At 42.4% G+C, this 22,422-nt stretch overlaps 2 protein-coding genes across 3 annotated transcripts; both read right to left on the bottom strand.

Annotated features, from left to right (window-relative positions):
• Nucleotides 1-686: 686 nt before the first annotated feature.
• On the bottom strand, nt 687-8,919 carry LOC124219588 (segmentation protein even-skipped). The gene is made up of 3 exons (XM_046627328.2): nt 8,447-8,919; nt 7,664-7,851; nt 687-2,506 (listed from the first exon to the last, which is right to left on the bottom strand). Exons 1-3 carry the CDS (start codon nt 8,712-8,714, stop codon nt 1,664-1,666), a joined length of 1,299 nt encoding a protein of 432 aa, XP_046483284.1. The 5' UTR covers nt 8,715-8,919; the 3' UTR covers nt 687-1,663.
• Nucleotides 8,920-15,307: 6,388 nt separating this feature from the next.
• On the bottom strand, nt 15,308-22,010 carry E(Pc) (Enhancer of Polycomb). Of its 2 annotated transcripts, none has more exons than XM_046625707.2 (7): nt 21,563-22,010; nt 21,121-21,259; nt 19,333-19,574; nt 18,900-19,156; nt 18,684-18,819; nt 18,221-18,535; nt 15,308-17,897 (listed from the first exon to the last, which is right to left on the bottom strand). In XM_046625707.2, exons 1-7 carry the CDS (start codon nt 21,713-21,715, stop codon nt 16,350-16,352), a joined length of 2,790 nt encoding a protein of 929 aa, XP_046481663.1. In that variant the 5' UTR covers nt 21,716-22,010; the 3' UTR covers nt 15,308-16,349. The 2 variants fall into 2 exon arrangements, with proteins under 2 accessions (XP_046481663.1, XP_046481664.1); XM_046625708.2 differs by having other exon boundaries at nt 18,221-18,532.
• Nucleotides 22,011-22,422: the final 412 nt, after the last annotated feature.

The raw sequence follows: 22,422 nt of genomic DNA, 5'->3' as shown, positions 1-22,422 counted from the left end.
AAGCAGCAGGGTGGCGTCAACTTTGATAAAATAAAATTCCTTGACTTTTCCCGTCTAAAAATTCAGAACTCCCTGAAGATTTCCCGCGAAACTTTGTTCGGTTGTAACGTTGGGGACCTTTCATGACCAAAAGCTACAGAAGTAGTGCACCTCGAATATATAAATGTGGATCTAAAAAGACATAGTATTGCGTTAGTTCACACAAGTAATTAGAAATTGAACAATACCATTTCCAAAAGTTATGATCCATTATAATTCCCTGACTTTTTCCGATAGACGAAATTTACTGACTCTTCCCGGTTTTCCCGGTCTGTCGCCACTCTCTCAAGTGATTAACTCCGCTACGCGGAGTTGGAAGTTCAAATCATCCGCCTTTACGATTCGCGATATTGCCCGGTTCTTGTTGGACCTACGATTACGTATTTGTTAGATCCAGCTTATCGCTACGTCGATTTCCACTGTCGCGAACGCTGATAGGCTGTTGGTGTAGTGACGACCTTGCGAAGCGGTGAGGAACGATTCGTTGGCTAACTTCAACGACGGGAATCGTGTTCCATCTCTATTCTTTCGTAATCTCTTGACAGGCCACGTTCGCGGTGTTAGCCTCACCCTCTGAACTCGAGAGCAAAAATAGACAAAAATGAAAAATTTCGAAATATTTCAATTGCTAGCCTCTAAAGTGTCCCTTCTCAGAGTTTCGAATGCGTGACCGTCGTCTTGCCGCCTTTTCCGAAATTATCAACGATTGCTACCGCGAAATCTATACTTTTGGGTTCCGCCTAGCGTTCGAGGAGCCTTTTGTAATATGCAATAAAAATGCCACATATATATAAGACGTATATATGTACATATATATTTATATAGTTCCATCATTTCGTTCTTACACAATCTAACATGACGTATGTGTAGTATACTGCATACTGCATGTATATGTATAAATTAGAAAAAAATATCCCAGCAGGTCCACTAACATTTTTGGGTTGATTTAACCATTTTTTAATATATTACAGAGTGGAAAAAAACCGAAAATTACAAAACAAATATTGATATGATAATTTAAATTTTAGAATCACAAAAATTTGTCTTATATTCACCAAAAGAAATGTAACGAATAACACAAATATAAAGTGGACCTGCTCGGACATTATGTTTAGTTAAATTTTTCTAGTTGTGTACACATTATACAGACATAGTATACTTTATATAAATACTGTACATCGTATTAATTAATGTGGTAATCGTAGTAATAATATGATAATATTAATCGTAAAATGTATATCCTTAAAACTATAACATAAATAATTTATTTGCTTAACTGTACAATAAAAAGCTGTATATGCCTAGCTGTTTAGTATATATGTATATAGATGTATGTGTTATGACAGGTATATTTTCAGGTTTGAAATGGCTAATAAATATAAAGTTGGCGCGTAAAAACGCTACACGTCAATACTGTATTTTCAGATACAGCGCAGCTATCATTCTAAATTTACAATGGAATCGGAGGTGTAAGGAGGAATTAACCGCCGCGAGTACCGGGCCTGCAGAAATTTGAATAACATAGTGCATTCCACACAAGCAGGCACTCCGACGCATCTTTTGGTCTTACAATAATAGACTTTGGTAAATAGCACTCGTCCTCGCGCTGCCCGCAGCGGATGACCTACGTCCTTTCAGTAATGTCGTTTTTATAAGGTTGGAACAGCTTCGGAGGTTTGATCTTCGTGGCTTCGTTTGTACTCGACGACGTCTGTAGGGTGGTCGTCTGAGTCTGTGTCGTAGCGGCGGTGCTTCGTACGTAGAGCTTGTTCTCCACGGCCTGAGAAGTCCCGCTGCAGTCGTACTCACTTGATGACGTATCGGACTGCGCGGGACTGCTCAGCTCAGGGCGATACGTCGCTGACGGAGTCCCGGGAGGCGGCGTCGCGTAGGCGGTGGGCTGGCCTGACGTTGGGGGAGAGGAAGGGAGGCTCAGTGGCGATGGGAAATGGAGCGAGGGACCGAGAGCCGCGGCCGCGGCAGCGGCCGCCGAAGACGGGGATTGGAGCTGGTGTGGTTGCTGATGGTGATGGTGCGTCTGCATCAGCTGGTGAGAAAGCGTGTGCGCGTGGAGACCCGCGGGCGGGTAACCTGCCCCAGGTACCGTGGTCGTCGCCGTCTGTGTCGGAAGGTGAGGCCGATGAATCGGCGCCGGATGAGCCGGGTGTGTTTGGTACGGGACGTAGCGCGCGTAGTAGGCCGCTGCCGCTGCCGCGGCCGCGGCTGGAACGTAGCCGGGTGGAGAAGCGGCCTGAAGGTGTCCGCCGGGCGGGAGACCAGTCTGTTGGTGCTGCAGCTGATGGTGGTGATGGTGATGATGGTGATTGTGGTAAGGTGGCGGCGGCAGCGAAGCTGTAGCAGCGGCTAGAAGAGTTGCCGCCAACGCTGGGTCGGCGTACATGGCGTAGGGCCAGGCCAATGCCTGTCTTTGGCGTTTGTCTTTCATGCGTCGGTTTTGGAACCACACCTACAAGGAAGAAATCTGTGCTGAGTGATTGATATACATTGTCACATACGAGGCGTTTAGGCTTTTTTCCATGCGTGTGTTTCGTACACAACGTCATTAAGAAGAACGGGGGGCTCTGACAGCTAAACACGCGGACATTCCTGAGATGGGATTTGTGAAAATGGTTGAGATTTGTTTGAACTCTACTTATTTTATACATAGCAACAGTTTTTACCAACAAATCTATGGAGTAGCTACGGGTTCATCAATTGGTCCAAGTTTAGCTAATCTAGTGATGGATATACTAGAAGAGACAGTAATCAATCCGCTACCTTTTGAATTGATTTTTTACAAAAGATACGTAGATGATATAATAACGTGTGTGCATAAAGGTAAAATCCGGAATTTTGTAAATGCATTTAACCAATATCATCCACGCATTAAATTCACATATAAAACAGAAGTAAACAATAGAATTAGCTTTCTTGATACCGGCGTCATCAATTACAAAGGAATAGTGATTAAAACGATTTCTTGACCTTGGTGAATTGTTGTGTAAATATTATTCTTGGATATAAAGGTCATAACATATGTATTTTTGTTATGACCTTAATATCCAAGAATAATATTCATAACATAACATAAGGTCATAACATATGTATTTGTTATGACCTTTATATCCAAGAATAATATTTACACAAAGGAATAGTGTTGACTGACTGGTATCAGAAAGAAACATGGTCTGCAAGATATATCAACTTTCATTCGCACCATCCGCTTCAATTCAAAAAAAGTGTAGAAACAGCCTTATTCGACAGAAGCATAATACTAGCTGATGCTCAATTTAGAGAGAAAAATTTTAAAATAGTACGCGAAACTCTGAGAAAAAATGGGTACCCATTGAAATGGATTAGGCATTTACAGGAACAAAGAACCCATAAACATTATAATAGCTGCACAGATAGCAAGGTGGACAACATCGATGCTAGTAAACAAAAATGTCTTGGATCAATTCCGTTCATTGACAGCCTGTCACAGAATGTTAAAAAGATACTATTGAAAGAAAACATCAATGTTTCATATAAAATTACCAACACTTTGAACGATATAATTACGTCTTTAAAGTCAAAAACCGCCACACTTGAACAAACCAACACTGTGTATAAAATCAAATGTAAAGACTTTGATAAGTGTTACACAGGCCAATCGTCACAGCATCTCAAAAAACGAATTGCAAATCATAAGTATGATGCAAAAACGCGTGATCGAGATAGATCTGCTCTAGCTCAGCACTTATTGGTTAAGGGCACAGTTTTGACGTTGAAAATGTAAAGATAATTGACAAAGAAACCAACTTGGCATAAGAGGCTTATCAAGGAAACGATACACATTTCTAAAAACAATATAGTCAACAAAAGAATGGACGTACAAAACCTGAGTCATCTTTATTCGGATATCATTTAAATTGTCAATAGAAATTGGCATAGACTATTATGTAGACAATTAGGCCAGTAAGCTAAAAAACATGTAAACAGGTATGTGACTTTCAAAGATGGTTGTTAAATTGAATATTAAGAGAACAGTCCGGTGAGTATAGTTAGATTGGTATTCACTTTCTTCTCGAACACCATGCAATAAACATCGCAAGCGTTAAGGAATGTCGATTTATGTAAGTGTTAAATAATTTAATCTTCTATAATAGTTTGAATAATAAGATCAAATATTAAGCGATGGCATTTATGTACAGTATGAAAATTTTAAAAGACTAAAAAATATTTAGACGCAATAGAGATAAATAATTACCTAGATGTGCAAGATTTTTAACGCGACAGTTAGTGATCAAATGTAATTCATGTAACAATTTGTGATTTTTTTATATTAAAAGAAACCTGATGACGGCAGGCGAGGCCTGCCGAAACGTCGTTTAAAAATATAATTGATTGCTAAAAGTGCATCATTCCATCCCTGACCATCACCCAACGAAATCAAAACGGTGTAATATTTGCACGGTCACGAACTTCAACTCACGTACACAACACTGTTAGAAATGCGATGCTGAACATAACACCGAAAATATTCTATAGAAGTCCACAGTATTTTGGTGTTCATTTTGAGAACACTCGGTGTCAAGAATCGAACGATTTACCCCGATGATGTCTAATTTTACACTAATCGGTGTGGACTTATATCGACACCGTGAATTTTCTAACAGTGAAGGTACCCGTTCTTATGTTGGTCCAGTGAGTCTGCGAATGCGCATGCGCAGAGTACGGAAAAGACCACTTTTAAATCTTAGGAGTTGAAAGTGATCGTTTCAATACTGCGCGCATAGGCTGTTGTGAACAAATCTGACGTTACCTGACCCTAACCTCAATTTCGTGCTTTGTGAAAAAATGCGCAACATACTCTTGTTATACAAAGAATCGTGTGCAACAAGGAGGCAACGGTCTTTTCGGCTCGAGTATTTGCAATATTCGTCTTTGGTTCACCTGCGACTCATATTGCAAAATCACGCCCGGCCCGAAAAGACCGAGTTTACCTCCTTGTTTCACAATATACTGTAATTTAAAATCAACTGGATTTAGGTCCGGGGCCTCGGTGGCAAAGATCTAACCGTATCTTATACCCGGAGAGCCTAGAAATGGAAGTCGGCAGCGGCAAAACCGGCTCCAGGCGAGGCGTCAAAGAGGATATTTGCTTTTCGTAATTGATTCGTTTGAGAAGCCTCGAACAAAGAGGCGCGTTTTAAAGGTTATAATCGTCGCTCTAATGCGCCGGCGGGATGCAAGAGCCGCTCGTATTTCCACACCTATCATATTATACTGCTACAAAAAGTTGCAGCTGCATGATTTCGGTCGCGCACTGTTAAAAATGTCCGTAAATTTGCCACACATTTACAACACGAGAGTCTGGCAAAGTAAAAATTTGGCGTTCGAAAGTGAATTACTATAGCCGTCTCATTAAATGTGCAATCACTTTTCCCCAATTCTGCTTAACTTGGTTAATAGAGAGACGCAGAAGCGTGTTGTAAATTTAGTTAAATTGCTGTGTTAAATTTGTTGTATCTGTCAATTTAGGTTGTAACGATATTTTAAATTCAAAGTGCGCGCGAGGTTTCGCTTGACTCAGCCATCTCGGTCCAGGCATCAGGCGGGAGAAACGGCTGAACATTTTGAACATTCTACGGGAAGACGCCAAGCCGACCAATCTTAAATTCCCCGCAGAAATTTTATACTCATTTTTAATAGCAGTTTTTAACCATTTCAACACATCGCCATTACCAGTCAGTCTCCGTAATTACGAGAACGTGTAATTCATCATTAAACAATAAAACCAAGACACGAAATCGAAAAAATGATCAATTTCAAAACTTTCGCGCATTGCTGAGTCAGCACGAAGGAGGCTTCCAAAAAACCGTAGTCTGCAACTCCATCGGAAAATACTATCATCGAGACGATTATACGACGAAGCTGCGGTCAAATAATAAACAACGGGATGAGTGATTTTTAATTTATTTATGAAATTTAAACTTTTTTATTATCATCCCAGACAATTTTATAACCTGACGTGTGTTAATTTCGGCGTATTTTATTTTAATTTATTTGTGAATGTTTGAATGAATGTGTAATTTTTATTATTTTGACTATGGACAGGTTTTAAAGAGGTATTACATATTATTTATATATTTAGTTATATTTAATCTCAATTTTATTTATATCTTGTTTATATTCCCTTTATATTTTATTGATCTTTTATTTATTTTTCACTCGCGTTTTATTTACATGTTCTTTATATTTCATTTATATTTTATTTATATTTAATTTATTCAATTGAGAGTCAATGTCATATTTATCATCGTTCTCGTCATATTGTTTTGTAAGCCTGTCCATCGATTTCACGTTATGCCTTTTATTTTGACAAAAGGCTCAAATTCTTCATCGTCCCCTTATTTATATTATTTCTATCCTATTTATACATGTTTTTGATCTCCCATATCAATCATAATAGGCAAAAACAAAAATAAAACAAACAAGTATTTACAAGGTACGGCATTTGGTATTGACTAAACATTCTGCTGCATTTACGTGACACATGTGCGTCCAAAGAAATTCGATTAGAGTATGTTAATTTTAAAAATCTATTGCGGCAAAAGTGAGCATCTTTATAGATTTTGCTCTGCGATTTCGAATATCCCATAATTAGGTTTGGAAATCACTCATGTGGACTTTAAATTTCGTCGTATTCTGATTTCGAATTTCCTAAAACTGAATTCTAAAATCACCCCGAAGAATTTTAGTTTTACTTGATAATATTTTAAACGCAGAGTATTTAAAAAGATTCTTAAGAATTTTTGGAAATTGCGGAATTTCCTTGTCAATCTACTCAACTTGTGCAGGTATAAATTTTATAGGAAACTACCATGTAAATTTTGGAATTAATAATCAAATTTTCAAATTGTGATAATTTCATCATAAATTTACTGACACGTGCTGAAAATTGACTAAATTTGGATAGGAAATACGTTTGTAAATTCATTCGAAATTGTATTGTGAGTACAAACTCTGAACATATTTTATTCATAAGCTATCATGGACTGTATTATTTATCATGCCCGTGTCGACTGTCCATTGTATTATCAATGATAATGCGGTAATTTCTTCTATTCAATCTAAAATGCGTTTTCAGCGATTGCAGTAACCGAAATGTTGTTGAAATCAATTATTAATCCATTTTTTATCCATTTCTTTTTATTTCACAGTTTTAGTATACATTTACCATAACGTTACCAACTCGTACAGTAAATTTAACAAATTTTAATACAAAATTCCTGTACTAAATTTGCAGATTATAAATCGAATAATGATATCCAAGTACATGACATACTTATCGCACTAATTTTTGGTAATTTTATTGAATGGTGCGGTAAATTTGACAATTCTGGTTTTTAAATTATTCAACACATGTATAGTAAATTCACAATACCGAACCTGAATAATGCTTCCTGTACATTTTTTGTAAATTTATAACGGATATTTTAAACAGTGGGGTGCAAGCAAGTATATAATTCATATCAGTCGTAGACCCTCTGCAACTCGACCGCATAATATATAAACATATTACATGTAACGATGGAAGACATCCTACTCAAGAAAGCTTAAACAACTTTGGAATTCTTACCTTAATTGTGGATTCAGGAAGCTGGAGCTGAGCTGCTAGTTCACATCGTCTGGGCCTACTGACGTAATTTTCCCGGTGAAATTCTTTCTCCAGTCTCGCAAGTTGCTCTCGTGTGAACGCCGTTCTATACCTCCGGATGTTGGAGTCCATCGAGGACAGCGGAGGCTGCTGATGCGACGGCGAGGTTTCTGCAAAACGATATTAAGATGATGCAGTAGTGCAAGTGGCGGTTAAATAATTATACACGTACCGACCAACGGTACACGTTACCTCGCGGTTATTAGTACGTATCGTAAAATCCTAGCAGACGAGGTGGTTACGAAGAGGTCGACATACCCCTTCAAACCCGCAATAAAAATCAACGCTATTTGGGAAAGTAACGGGCGTAATTAGATAATTACCACAATAAACCCGGGAAAAATGACAATGGATGCATTCCTGGAAAGGATTGTAAAGTTACGGCCCTGCTCTAGGTACATCAGAATTGTTGCTATAGACTACAATGCAGCAATTCGAGAGGGTCCCACAGCTATACCGTAGAATCGTCCAGGTGGGGGTCTGATTACCAAATTTTCGATGTAGATCAAACAACAGCAAAAAATAAAGGATTATCGAATTGGATTACGAAGCTATTAATTACCAGCACGCACCACCTACAACCTCGCCCGATATCTATGGTAACTATACTCGCTAAGGCTGCACTTTTACCCTAAACTTCGCGCAGTTACACCACCAACAACCGGCCGGCACAGTGAACACTTTCAACACTAATTGTATCATTACCGTGTATCTTTGCGGACGATCCCCCATTGGAGGAGGGACGCGTCGGAGGTGGACTGTTTGGTGGACTGAGCTGATACTGAGGAGGAACAAGGTCCACCACGACAGTGTCCTCCCGGTCCCGGTCCCGGTGTTCCTGTGGCTGATGTTCGAAGGTCCCCTGGTACCCCTGCATGTTGCAGGAGTTGGAATTGCACGCAATCGAGGAGGGTGAGTGTATTTGATGAAAACCGCAGGTAATCCTCGCCGACGGGAATATCACGATCGGCATCCACACTCAAGTAACACTTCAATTTTAAGTATAATATCCATTTATAACCGCTTGGAACACCTGACGTACACCGCGGTGTATAACTGCCATGCGAACCGGTACGATATAACGACGTTTGCGTGAAAATTACGGCGTTGAGTAGCTCCGTCTCCGTGCTACACCGGCACGTAAACCAGATACCTTGAAATAAGGACGTGACTCGGTTCGCCGAAGACTCGAAGGCGACTGCGCCAAGGTCTCGAGGGGGGGTTTGGTTATATACGGCGATAACGACCGGGCGACGACCATGCTGCCTCTACGAGGCTCGTGATTGATCGGCTGGTCCTTAGAGTCGCCTCGGTCGTTCGCCGTTCGCCAGCTACGATTGGCCGGGACTTGCTGAGCCAAGGATCGTCCTGTCCCGCCTACGCGGTCTGTACCTATCTCCCTTCCAAACTCTGGCCGTTGTCCCCCGCTCGTTCCGGCTCAGCATCCGTATATACGCTGCACCTACGTCGGGGCTCGAGGAGGACTACATAGATTTTCGCGAGAGAATCATCTGCGATAATTCTGCCGTATAAAACGGTTATTCCCGCTCGCCTTTACCTACCCTCCGGCAGCCCTCCATGTCCCTCCCTGGAAGCTCGATCCTGCTCCAGGGACTCTGGGTGCGTGAATAAGTCCATCGATGTGTTGGTGCGAGGACTCATGCTCGTGTGCGTCGAGCCGTTGCAGCCTGAGCAATAAACGAGTTCAAGAAATATGGTGGCATCTTCGTACTCGAGCTGGCCTTCGCCGAGGTATATATTTCGATTTGTATATATATATATATTTTTGTACTCGAGGAACCGTTGCTCCAGTTTTGGTTTTCGCCCGCAGTACTTGGCAATTAAATTTTATGCCATGGAATTGTTGGTCTGCGATGATCCAATTGGGTATTTTCCTCGTTTAAACGGGGCCGCGTAGGATTTATAATGGTACCTAACTGAACTTGAGAATCTATTCTGACCCTGAAGTTTTTTCAAAAAATTTTATGTTCCTTACTGCCTCGGGTAGGTATAAGAAACGTGCATGCGAAATAGCGAAGCTAAGGAAGTCTTTATTACTCCAATCAGTCCAGGAAAAAGTGAATGTAGAAGTATCAAGTTCGGAAAGTATGCGTTGACCGCTCGCATAGGTGATTGATAATTTACGACTAGATCACCACGGCATTTAGTACCCGACCGAGGCACATTATTGATCTAATTTGCGAGCAACTATGACCTATACATACGAAACCTGCGAAAGGTTCGGGTTTGCAGTTTGTCGGTTTACCTCTGGGACACCTCTCAGGAAATCTTCTGTACCTATACCAATACCGACTGCACCGTAATATTGCGTACTGAATTTCGTCCATGCACCGCCTCTCGGTCAGCATATACTTACGTAAGGTGAAGGACGAATGGGCGCAGGTAGGATAGACCTAAATGATACGTACAGCGTTAAATACCTGAAAGTGAAAATCATGGAAAATGATCGTAACAATGACGAGCCTGCATCCAGCGCTAGGTATATTCCTTAACATAGATAGATAGGAATGATTAGGGTTATAAACGATTATTTTACGACTTCTGAAAACACATGTGTATGTTTTGTCTCCGAATGGGTTCAAGCGATCAACCATCTCGATCACTGGTAAAATCTTAATCCTACTGCCGATGTCGATGAATGGCGACGTTAAGTTGCTCTGCGATAGACACGACGATCACTGTGCCCGCCCTTGATCTTCTTGTGCACCTGTCTGTTGGGACGAGTGTATGCGGTATAACGTGACTCTAGTTACGGCAGCGATGATCGAAGCGGATTACCGCTGGCCCAATCGCGTACTAATATGCTGCCACCGCGACCGCCTAGTTCATTACGAGCTGCAGTTCTCGATTAAACGATCGATTTAACCTGCCCGGCGAACCGTAGCAGAGCGATCATGCGCAGGGTGTGCAAATATCTGTATATGTGGAGAGAACCCCGTTCGCATGCGTGTAACCGGCACGAAAGGCGTATACCGGGTTATTTCCGTGATCCACCCGACAGGGACCCCTATTTATAGAATAATATAGAATAAGTCAACTTTGAACGGTTCCGAGTTCCGGCCGGGCGACATCAAACGCGTGCTGACAAAAGAGCAGCGAAAGTCCTCGGTATCTATGAGTACCCTAATTTACTTGTAATTAGGCTTTTCTACGGAGCGCATCGCATAAATGATCTAGTATTTAATCAACGGTAGGTGTACTGTAATTATATTATGTTAATTGTCGTGCGAATTACGACGTACGACCGTGGTGGAGCAGCTCGGGTAGGTAGTTAGGCTAATCCACTTACGAAGACAATGGTCACCTTACTCTTGCCTGCAGAGGGCAGGCCCATCACGGTTTCACCCTGGGCGAGACAAAAGTGTTATGGACTGTTTGGACACTTCGTGATTCGAGAAGCCAAACAATTGCTGGTCAGACTTACCTGCGCATGGCAATGCCGATGCGGTCGTCACCATTAACTTTCTCAACTTTTATACTTTGACGTGTCTCAGAAATTTTGATTTTCGTTGTTCTAATTTGAAGGGAAGGATAAAAGTTCAGATGCTGGGGTCCAGTGGTCCTGGAAATGTCCTTGAATAGCGCTTGTCTTTCAAAGGTCCTAGAAACTATCCTTAAACTTTTTTTGTGTCCGGGAAACATTCTATTTTTAATATCCTCGACTAACCTGAAAATGTTCCGGAAAGGGCCTTGAATTTGTCACGGATTCTTTACTGGGCATCATGAGTTGGATTTAACAATAAGTAAGATTTGGCAGACCATCAAATACAACGAATACTCGTATACTTGTCGGACAGACCGTCCACTGCGGCACGGCAGCGCAGCGGCCGGATCATCGCGTCGTCATCACGAAATTAAAGAAAACTCGAGTTTTATGGGGCTCTCAACGTTTTGCGATCAGCGCTCGGTGATCGTGGTCTGAGGTAGTCGTCGTCAGTCGGATAATGGGCGTGTAAGCGTATGCGCCTAGCTGTTTTATTACGCCACGGGCGCATTAGCACGTGTGGATGAAGACGCGCGTCTCTACAGGGTCGAGGACGGTAGCGAGCCAGGCGGTGAGATCAAAGCGGGAGACCGAGCCTTGAGTGTTAAGTGGAGAAGCTCCGCTAATTAGCACAGCCCAGATTCGGGCGGCTTCGTCTCGAGTCTTTTTCCTTCGTCTCCTGCCTCTCCTCGTCCTCCTCATCGCGGCCTTCCGGCTCCCGCGCGTTGTACACACCTCTTAGTACATTTTCCCCAGCAGCAGGCCTGCAGAGCATCGTCGAGTTCGGAGCTCCTATAAGAGTCGAAGCGATGCGCGCGCGGGTGTCGCCGCAGGCTTTTGTCACACGTTTTTAGGCTGAGAGTACGATAAGCCGCGAGAGCAAAGAGGAGGAAGAGAAAGGGGACGAGGGCTAAGATGAGGGCGAGGGGCTGACTATCGAAACAAAATTAGCAGCCGAACCACTCAGCTCTATAAACTGCCTACTTGACAAACCGAAGTCGCCTACAACTACTCGAGCAATTAAGAGCACTTGAGGCGCCTAACCTTTAAACGGTTGTCCAAGTCGTACTTGTCTAGCTTCCGGCAGGGTATTTTTTCATTCCTCTGCTCCTCCGTTTTTTATACTTGCCACAAAGTCTTCTCTTCCTCCTCGAACAGCCGCCACCTTGCGAAGACGACTACGATACGACGTTGTTTGGGTTACGATCCACCCTAGCGCCGTCATCGTTTTATCTTTCCTCAGTTTTTTTCTTTAACTGTAATGCACGAATTCTTTTCACTACAGACTGTATAATGAAAGTGTAGCGATTTTTGTGCGACAATAATTATTCTGATTGTTGGTTAATGTTATGATTATTTTATATTTGTTGTTCATGATATTAATATTGTCATACTTAATAAAATATTATATCCGGAATTCGGAAGTTCGTTTTATTTGTCTTCACTTGGTGTACAAACAGTAAAACAATCTTAGTGTATTAAAAAGATATTCTGGATATCCCTGATCGAAAACTTTGATTGGACATGAAAGATTTTGGTAGACAATTATAGAATGGGATTCAGAAGCACGATATAGACTTACCACTAAATGAATTAAATAGAGATTCAGCGACATAATTCACTGAGTTGCTCTTCTGGTTTGATATTTTTTTCCAAGCGCTGCATGCTTCGTGTAAAACAAATTGTCCCTTCGCTGAAATAATGTTTACTATATACCAATGGGATATTCTTCCGACGAAAGAAGGTATGTGGGAAAATTTTATTTCAGTGAAATAATGTTCAATTCGTAGAAACAATGATTTATTTGTTGCAAGTGCGCATGCAATGTTATCGAGAGTTCTTAATATCAATTTCAAGTGTACGTCATTGTTGAAAACTGAAGAAAAGTTATATTCAATTGTATTAGTCAATAACTTGAATTAAATGTGGTACATATAGCAACTCAAGAACTCCTTCTTGGTTCCACTCAAACATATCCTTACTTATAGCGGCATGGAAGTTTTTGGTTTGAAGTATATAGCTATATAATCTGATGAACAAAATATCTTCTTAAATGAATATCAACACCTGTCTTGTGAAACAAATTCTTGTTTCAACATGTTACACTTTGATCATAGTTATCATTGATTATGTCGGACAAACATCACATTGAGCCATATATACTATTTGACAATAACGTTAATATTTCAGGAAGCGTGAGATTATTTTTTGCAATCTCTCGGTACTTTTGAACCGATGTGTTCAGCTGTTAAAGCACTGTTCTTTCACGAATTAAATCAGGTTTGTTGATTCAAGTGAAGTTATCGTTCCGAGATTTCTAGTTTGATCCTACGAAATAATGATGTAGGTTGAAATCCATTAAACTCGAAAGCATATAGCATTTAAATCAACGTACCAATATTTTTGTTTCAACTAAAAAGTGGGTGTTCCGAATGAGAAATTGTTCGAACCAAATAAACTGGAAGTAAAAAGAATTAGTTGTTTGGTTCGATAATTTCTTTTCTCAGAGTAGGTGTCGTCGCAGCACCTTTTTATACAGCAACCGTACGATCTTATTGAGTATGCATACATAGTACATGTGGGATTACGACTGGAGTTGCAGCAGCTTTATAGATAATATCGGATATGCGAGAGAAGGATGTAGATTGGACTGTTGACTCACTTCGCCTTGTGGCGGATTTGATATTATTGACTGTCGCAATGCGAATGATGGGCTTGTGTAGTCTATCAACGTTCTTGTGCACACCTACACACTATTTATTCAAGCGTAATATCGACGGATCCGTGGAAACAGACGTATTTCGTTGGACCATCTAGAACGGACGTATTTCGCCGAGAAATTTAGAACGGACGCATCTTAGTCGACTATAGAAAACGTGGATACAAATAGAGCTTTGTTTACACTTAATGTAGCGTTTTTCGAGATACGTCCGTTCTAGTCGCCCGACGAAATAAGCCCGTTGAAGAAATATGTCTGTTTCCATAGGACCCGTCGATATCTACTTACATACGGAGGTCTAAGTACTCATTGTCATTCACAGCAACAAGGCGGCCCGAACAATCCCGATCCACTATCGCAGCAACAGTGGGAACTTGGTGCTTCAGACAAAGGAATTATATAAGCGAATAACACCTCGGCGATGACGGTAGCCTCGAGTCCCGCGTAATCGGCGATTATTCGCGGATTCCTCTCCCTCCTAATTTTCTTCGTCCAGGCTGCGGCAGGGTAAATATCGACCGGTCCTCTTCCCCTCGATTCCTCATTATTCTCCTCCCTGGATTGTCCGGTCCTCGTGGCTGTAGGCTGGCAGGATGATCGCCGCAAAAATCACTACGGAGTGACGACGAGGTTATCGGCAACGAGCTTCAAATCCAGCTACGGCACTTGACAGCATAAGGAAGGGTGAAAGCTAGGAAGCAGAGTCGATTTATCAAACCCTATTCCATAATGCACGCCTCCTCGGGCGCCCTTCGTAAAAGAAGCGCGATTCCAGAGCTTAACAGGGATTTTGTACCAGTGTGGATAGATTGGAAGCCACGTTCATGCTACTGCACTGCATCATAGCAGGCCGAGCATATGTGCCCGATCAGGGGGGGGGGGGGTTCCCTACCCCGCATAAGCTATGCATACGTGTACATGTGTAGTTGCGCGAATACATATTGTGTAAATATAATTGAGTAGGTATCGCCACCCCCCATGTATCTTTTGCAAAGTGTTTTATTATTTCAATTTAATGATCCTGACCCCTCAGTGATGTCCCCTTAGTTGCTATCGTACGCCATAAGCTCCTCGTTTTGATACATGCATGTAAGATAACACTATAATTTGTATCGGACGCAGAGTAAAGTCAGGAATCTGTATCGTTAAAAGAAAATGAAAAAACTCCAAAATACGCGACCTCTCATTGTCGAATGGCTTTTTGATATCTAGTGATACCGAATAACTGGAAATCCGCATATCCATTTGAAGGATATTAGTTACAAGATATTTATATGAAGGATTGTACACGGAGGATGAGTTTATTAGAATAAAGATATAAAATTAACGATGAACAGTGATAAAGCGTTTGTATTAAGCAGACGTTTTATTAACAGTATTTATTTACAATGTGTTTGAATCTGTGCCTGTGGGGAAAAGGGAAGTATGGGACGGGGGGTGGAAGGGCAATTGGCCGGCGTCTCCCCTAATGATCAACTGGCACTTCTACGTTTCTCTCTTCTTTTAAACATTCCGTGTCATTCACTCAGCCATTTACTCTCCAAGTTTCACTATTTGATATCATAATAATTACTGTATTAAAACATTTTCACCATATATCTTGCTCTCTTTTTCTCTCTTTCTTTCAATGATCTACCGAACGAGACAATGAATTATCGGCGTGGGAATGGCGCACTGATATATATATCTATATGTATCAGTGGAATGGCGGGAAGAGGATTACGGGAGTAAGAATCGACGAAGCTACACGCATTGAAAACGGGAATGTAGCCCTGTTCCGAAGTAACAACAGTTTTGTGGTATAGCACGGAAAACGGGCCTGACTTTGCCACGTAATGCCATCTGTCGGCGGCGAAGACCGAGCTACAGGCTAAGCTCGCCGGCTAACAAAGCTCGTCATGTGATTTACGTGGCGTATGATAAAGCAGATGTGTACGTATATACATACCTTATTGCGTACACATAAATCCGTTGGTATGACACGCACGTGGCATAATTGAAACACGCGCCATCGTCGATACGTAAATTATAAATATAGTATAATTATTCTTATAATTTTTTTTTTTGTTTGTTTATCAAATTTTTCTCTATTATACACGAAAGACTTAGTATATTTACAATCAGGGTTTTCTTCCTGCCTCGACAAAATTAGGGCAGAAAATAATTATTATTATTATTGTAGACCTCCATCCAAGAAACACGGCAACACGAGCCGCGAAATTCAGAGGTCTCGATCGGTCGGTCTGTCCGTCTTTTCTGTCCCTGGCGCGAAACTTCCATATTTTTCTTGTTCCCCCCCCTTTTCGAACGGATTACCGCTGTAGCGATAGCTAGCTAGTTACACGAATATTAACGCGGTTGGACGGACAAGATATAAACTAGTCTCACCTATTACTATTAAGCGTAATTTCCCCAGGTGTGGGGATTTGCTGTGCTTGATTCTGCGCGTGTTGCTGCTGCTGCTGTTGCTGTTGTTGCTGTTGTCTCGAGATGCTCGCCAGTTTGCTCTGCGCTATACCGCTTGCAAGAATACTCTGCGGCTGATGTTTATTGTGTGATAAAAATGTTGTCGTGGTCGGCAGCGTAGTTGATGATATCGAAGTGGCGTTAATAGTGCCGCTAGTTTGGTTATTGACAGGATGATGTGTGCTGTTTGGCAAATTATTCAAGTTCGAATTGTGGTGATAACTTAGCGCCGTCATCGGTCCGTTTTGATGACCATTCCCAAAGTTCGTTATACCCGAGGATGCACCGATGCTCCGATTATTTGTAGGACTAGTTAACGACTTTGACAATATTGGCGCTGCAGCGGGGCTGTTATGATTTATCGACGGTTGTCTGTGGTGCCTGGAGTGTCGATTTGTTTGAACATTAGCACGGCTTTCCGTGGCGACGGTACCGCTTGACGACGTCGTCGCTTGGCTGATAGCGTTCACCAAACCGCTGGATAATGTCCAACGATTTTGCACCGTTGCCGCGACATTCACGGTTGTCGTCGCCGTCACCGTCGCAGTTGCTGGTGCTGCCGTCGTTGTCGACGCCGCCGCTGCCGTAGGAACGACACTACTGCCGGTAACCAAAATGTGACAAGTCCCACCGCCGCTGTTATTATTACTAGAACTACCGCTACAATTACTACTACAGCTACTACTACTACTACTATTACTACTGGTACACTGCGATCGGGCCTGCTGGCTCGGGTGTGACATGAGGTTGCCGATCAGGGGTGTTATTAAAAATCGCGAGCAGCCAATCAGCTGATTATCTGTCCTTTGGTCGCTCTCACTATTGTCTGTCTGTTTTCCCTTACCACTACCACCGCCTATAGTAGCACTGCTCCTACAACCGGCACTCGCACCATATCCTAAAACCGCGACATCAAAGTCTGAGAAAAACTCCAGGGGAAAGTAGTCTGAGATGTTGAATTCAGTAGTGAACGGTGGCTCGTCAACCACTGTCCCAAGCACCCCCGGCGTCGTCGTTGTGGTCGTTCCTGCCTTGCTGCTTGTTTCAACGTCGATGCATATCGATGTTGCTTCAGGTGGGAAGGGGAACGGGGGCAGAACGTCGCGTCTCATCTCTCCTTCGGACTCGGAGTCGCTGCTTTCCTCGCTCGATGTCCCGTCACCAGAAGGGGGTGGCGTTTTCGGCCGGAAGTGGAGCCAGTCCTTTTTACCCGGCTCCGTTGTGTCGAGAAATTCTCGCTCAGGTTCGTGTATCGTGAAGTCTAGGGAAGACCATACATCGTCTGTGTTCGTCGTGCAACGGTCCAGTATAATCCTTCCGCCTCGACCGACTCGCCGCCTCGCTAGACCGACGCAAAGGTGCGTCGGTCTGCTGATGCTGGTCGGGGCAAATCTGTACCTCTTATCTGCGGAACCGCCTTCGCTTCTCTCGCACCATGGCCAGTTTCCAAAGCCTCCAGGTATGGGCTGGAAAAAACAAAACGAATGGAGCGATGACAAGGAAAGTTTCATCAAAGAAAGTTGCAACTCGGAGATGAACAGATCGGGAAAAATTCAGGATGACTTGTGAAATAATATCCTTCTTCTTAGTTCTTAGAAGTCTACATATCAGCTTTAGCCAATATACCATGTAATGCGATTCAATCCTTGAAAGTAAATGAACTTTAATGGGAACTTGGATCAAGAAAATCAAATACTAATAGAGACAAGAATTGTTAATGCCGAAGTAGAACCAATATTGGAGTCTCCACGTTGGCAAATAACCTTGTCCAAGTAGAAAAAACACTCACCGATAAATAGGTACAATTTTTGTTACGCCTGAAGGCGAATTGGCCTTCGTCAATGGTGTCTTCTTCGTCCCGGTCCGAAGGCAACGATAGTTGAGAGTGACAGGGATGTGGACCGTCGTCGTCGGAGCTGGCGAGCGGGTCCAGCCCACTTCCAGGCACCCCGCTTCTTCCGCCACGCCCAGCTACGCTGCTATTGCGCAACAAGCCGTCGTCGGCACCCCCCACGCTCCCGACGGAACCCCCGGTCCCTCTGCCGTCCGCTTTGTGCTTCCGTTTTTTATACTGCCTCTTTTCTTTCCTTGGTACGACTTCCTCCTAAGCGAAAGCAGATTATTAACTCAAGGTTAATTCATAGGTTCTGAAGCTCCGCCCGAAACTTTGGAACTTAGGACCGTACAAAGTATCCCTTTAGATTTTCTCAACTTATCAAGTTATCAACACCCCGGTAACTCGATCGGCTCACCTTTCCTGAAACTTTGTTTGCCCAGTTCTGGTGAACCCCAAACTGGTTGGCGAAGAGCGGTGCAAAAGCTGGCCTGGATGCCTTTAATGCTGATACCTCAGCTAGTACTTGCCCACTAAAGTCTTGCGCTTGATACCTGGCAGTTTGGGTTGGTCTTTGGTTAGGCGCCGCAAACAATAGAGATTTGATATGATAAAGGGAAAAGAATATACTAACCTCTTTTCATAGACTTCAATAGTGAGGTGGAGATATTCCCGTTTTGTTTTTTCCCGTCGTTTAACAAGTTCCAAAAGTGTTACCGCCCGACTCAGGTCCCTACGCAGCTTTATCATTTTTTCATAGCTCGTTTCATCGTTCTTCCTGTTTTTACGAGTTTGCATTTTTTCTGTACGCCGTCTGAATGCCAGGTATGGATTGTTGGCGGCTAAACCAATCCGATGTTCTGTTCTTACCGTCAATAACAGGGGATGTTGCTAAAACGAAAGGTAAGAACATGCTAATAACGATTTCCAATATTGGACGCTTAACGTCTTATTGTACATGCTAAATTTGGATAACTTTTGCTCCCTGTTTTTTCACTAATTCATTTGTTCCAGGTCGTTTATATTACTATTATCAGAAAATAATCAGGTTCTAAAGGAACACTCACTGTTTTTAGGCGTTTGTTGAGCCAGTAGTCAAATACCGCAATGATGAGGTCGTCGTCCTCCTTGAGAAGGGCCTTGGCCTCGTTAAGCGTAACAACGGTTTGACCCGAGCTCTTCTCCAGCCTGTCCATCATCTCTTCAAATTGTAGTGGAGTTAGGTCCATCTTTCTACTCTGAGCACCAACCCACTTTTCGTCCTCAGAGTCCATGTCATAGTCGGGAATGTCCTGCTCCATCGCAAATGCTGTTGAAACATATGCATTAAGACCTCTGTTCTTTGAAAATATACTACTAATTTTTCGTATACTGAATATTAAAATAGTGATGATAAAATATGAAAAGAAACGTAAAAATAAAGAACGAAGTATAAAAATAAAAAAAATAATTAACAACGATGACTAAGATACTTTTCGAAATCAATAGCCGTTCCGAGTGTTAAGCAACCGTGTAAACTTTGAAAGAGGAACTTCCAAAGGCTGGTGTATGATCTGAAGACATTTCCACGTAATGTAATCTCATCGTCACTGTTTGTCGGCACTTTAAATAATATCAGATGAGAGTTAGAATCTGTAAGACATCAATGGCTAGGAACAGACAGTCAAATTAAAATTTGAAGCAGTACGGAAAGGTCCTGGCTGATAATAGTAAAAAAGCCATTCTAAAACAATTGAACAGAGTACCAACAATATTTTGTTATCACATAAAACATTATTTATGATGGCCTGTACTTTTGGGAAATGAAACAAGTTTAAATTGCCTCACAACTGAATTTACAGGATTGGACATTTGAGAGATGTACTCACATGGAATCACCAATAAAAAAAATTGATGACAACTGATGCTAGTTGTAATTTATTTCTTGTTGGAAAAAATCGTAAATAAAAACTTACGCATATTGTGACACATCCGACATGTTTTTAGACAAGGTAAATAATGTTTTTGTGAGCAAAAACGACTGTTGTATATACACTCCGATAAACAAAGGGTAAGCCACTGCTAATTACATCTGGAATAACTATCTTTTATATCAAGACATAAAATAGCGATAGATTTAAAGTTGGCCAGCGTTTCATGAATCACAATATTCAAATACAAATAATATCTTCAAATTTTTGTTGTACGGTATTGTTTGAATTGACATTGAACTTCATAATTTTTAGTTGCCAAAATTCATTGCAATTGTAGACAGTACAATTTACATCAAAGTTTGATCTTCATTTTTGATAAAATCGCATTCAACAATTGCGACGCATAAGGAGACCATCGAATTTATGCAAAACCACAGTTATCATTTACATACATCAAGTCGAGTAAACCTTTGGAGAATATCAGCAGATTGACCAAAACTATACTGAAGAAGTTTGAAGTTGAGTGAAAATACTCCATAAAATTACTTTGTCCGTAACAATAATGGACTGAATGCAATCAATCGCTTGAATTTATAAACATGTCAATGATAATGTCTGTCATCCACAAGATAAACAAAAGTTGTCTTGAAACGTTGCACCTATGTTTACAAACTATGGAATCACCGAAGTGTAATTGCCTCGATATATCTCTTGACCAATTTCTATAAAATTTCAATGAAAGTTTAAGTCAAGCCGTGCATCAGACATTGTCTAGATTATCAATAAAAAAATTAATCAGCCAAAGATGAGGTTTTACAGATTCTGACTGTCAGTGGAATTCAGGTTCCCAAAAAAAAAAAGATCATCTTTCATACTGTTTACACTGCTCCGAAGCATTTGAAACGACAAGTATCATATCTTTCGCATCCAATTCCTACATACGTTGCATGTGTATGAGTTGTCGCGGCAGCTTGTAGTCTGCGGGGTAAATTTTGTCGTATGCCTCGACATCTGCCATGTCGGTAACCTCTGGCGTGGGAATGATGAGTCCTGTGCAGATGGCTCTCTGGAGGTGATGTTCCTGAAAAAAGAGAGCGATACGTAGACAATGTGACTGCATCGTTTCTCTCTCGTGTCTCCCTCAGCGGCTCGACGAAGAACAGTCGAGGAAGGACCGCAGGCAGAAGTGAGAGAGCATAAAGGCTTTCATGTTTCTCCAGTTGGTTAGAAACTTGACAAACTGTTCGACGCGAACGTCGCCGTCGAGGAGTGTGGAGGTACGGGTGGCGCCATCGGACGGCGAATATGGGGAACGGAGCGTGCCTCCGTCTAAGATGGCGACGGGAAAACATGCTGGCCAAGAAAATAGCTGATCGGGACTCACGCATTCCTCTTCCTTTTCCATGCCGCTGGGCATCTGTGGAACGGCCCGATTTATCGCCGAATAGTCGGGGAGGTCGGGCAGCTCCTCGGCCATGTAAATCGGCATCGGTTTCGAGGCGTCGAGCGCCCTCGCCCTAAACGACAGCTTGCTCATCCTTGCCCGCTAGGCTCTCGCTCGCACTTTCCCGTGTCTGTTGACAACCCACTGCGTTTCACCCGCGGGTATCGCGCGCACGCACACCTTCAGGCCCGAGTTGGCGGCCTCTCGGAGGCCCGGCGGCCGTATCACCCGGCACCGAACACGCTCAAAGCCTCATTCTTTGCCGGCCATCGCGCTAGAACACGGTCACTCAGTCACGAAACGAGGAATATCACCTTGAAAACATGTTTGCGTGACACGGTCCCTGCTAAAAGCCATCATGGCCGACGCACAGCCATTTGCACCATTCGCGTTAGCCCGGGGTTTACGATCGCCCGCGGCGGAACCTAGACGGGAAACGTTATCCTCAAGTCCGTACTCCCGCGGTATTTCTACGCCCAACTACATAGCTAGATCACATTCAAGCCTGGTTTACACACAGGCGATGTTTGACCGCATTTTGGGACATGCTTATAGTTAGACGTGATGTTTGACCACGCTTCAGGAACATGTATTGGGCGCTGATATTTTTTCCGCAAATCCAGATTTAACCATGAAATGTAGACCGTAGGGCGGTTTTTACCACAATTTTCTGACACGAGACGCCAATTGTTTTCGTTGGCCTATTCCGTTAGATCCGACCAATGAATCACTTTGCGGCAAAAATTTGATGCAAAAGGAAGCGCTCGTAGTCATGAATACTAATTGAATATAGGAATTGA

Source organism: Neodiprion pinetum, chromosome 5, assembly GCF_021155775.2.
Source record: "Neodiprion pinetum isolate iyNeoPine1 chromosome 5, iyNeoPine1.2, whole genome shotgun sequence".
In the NCBI taxonomy this organism is placed as follows: domain Eukaryota; kingdom Metazoa; phylum Arthropoda; class Insecta; order Hymenoptera; family Diprionidae; genus Neodiprion; species Neodiprion pinetum.
Note: the sequence above shows the minus strand (reverse complement) of the source record. Positions and strands in the feature narration are given on the sequence as shown.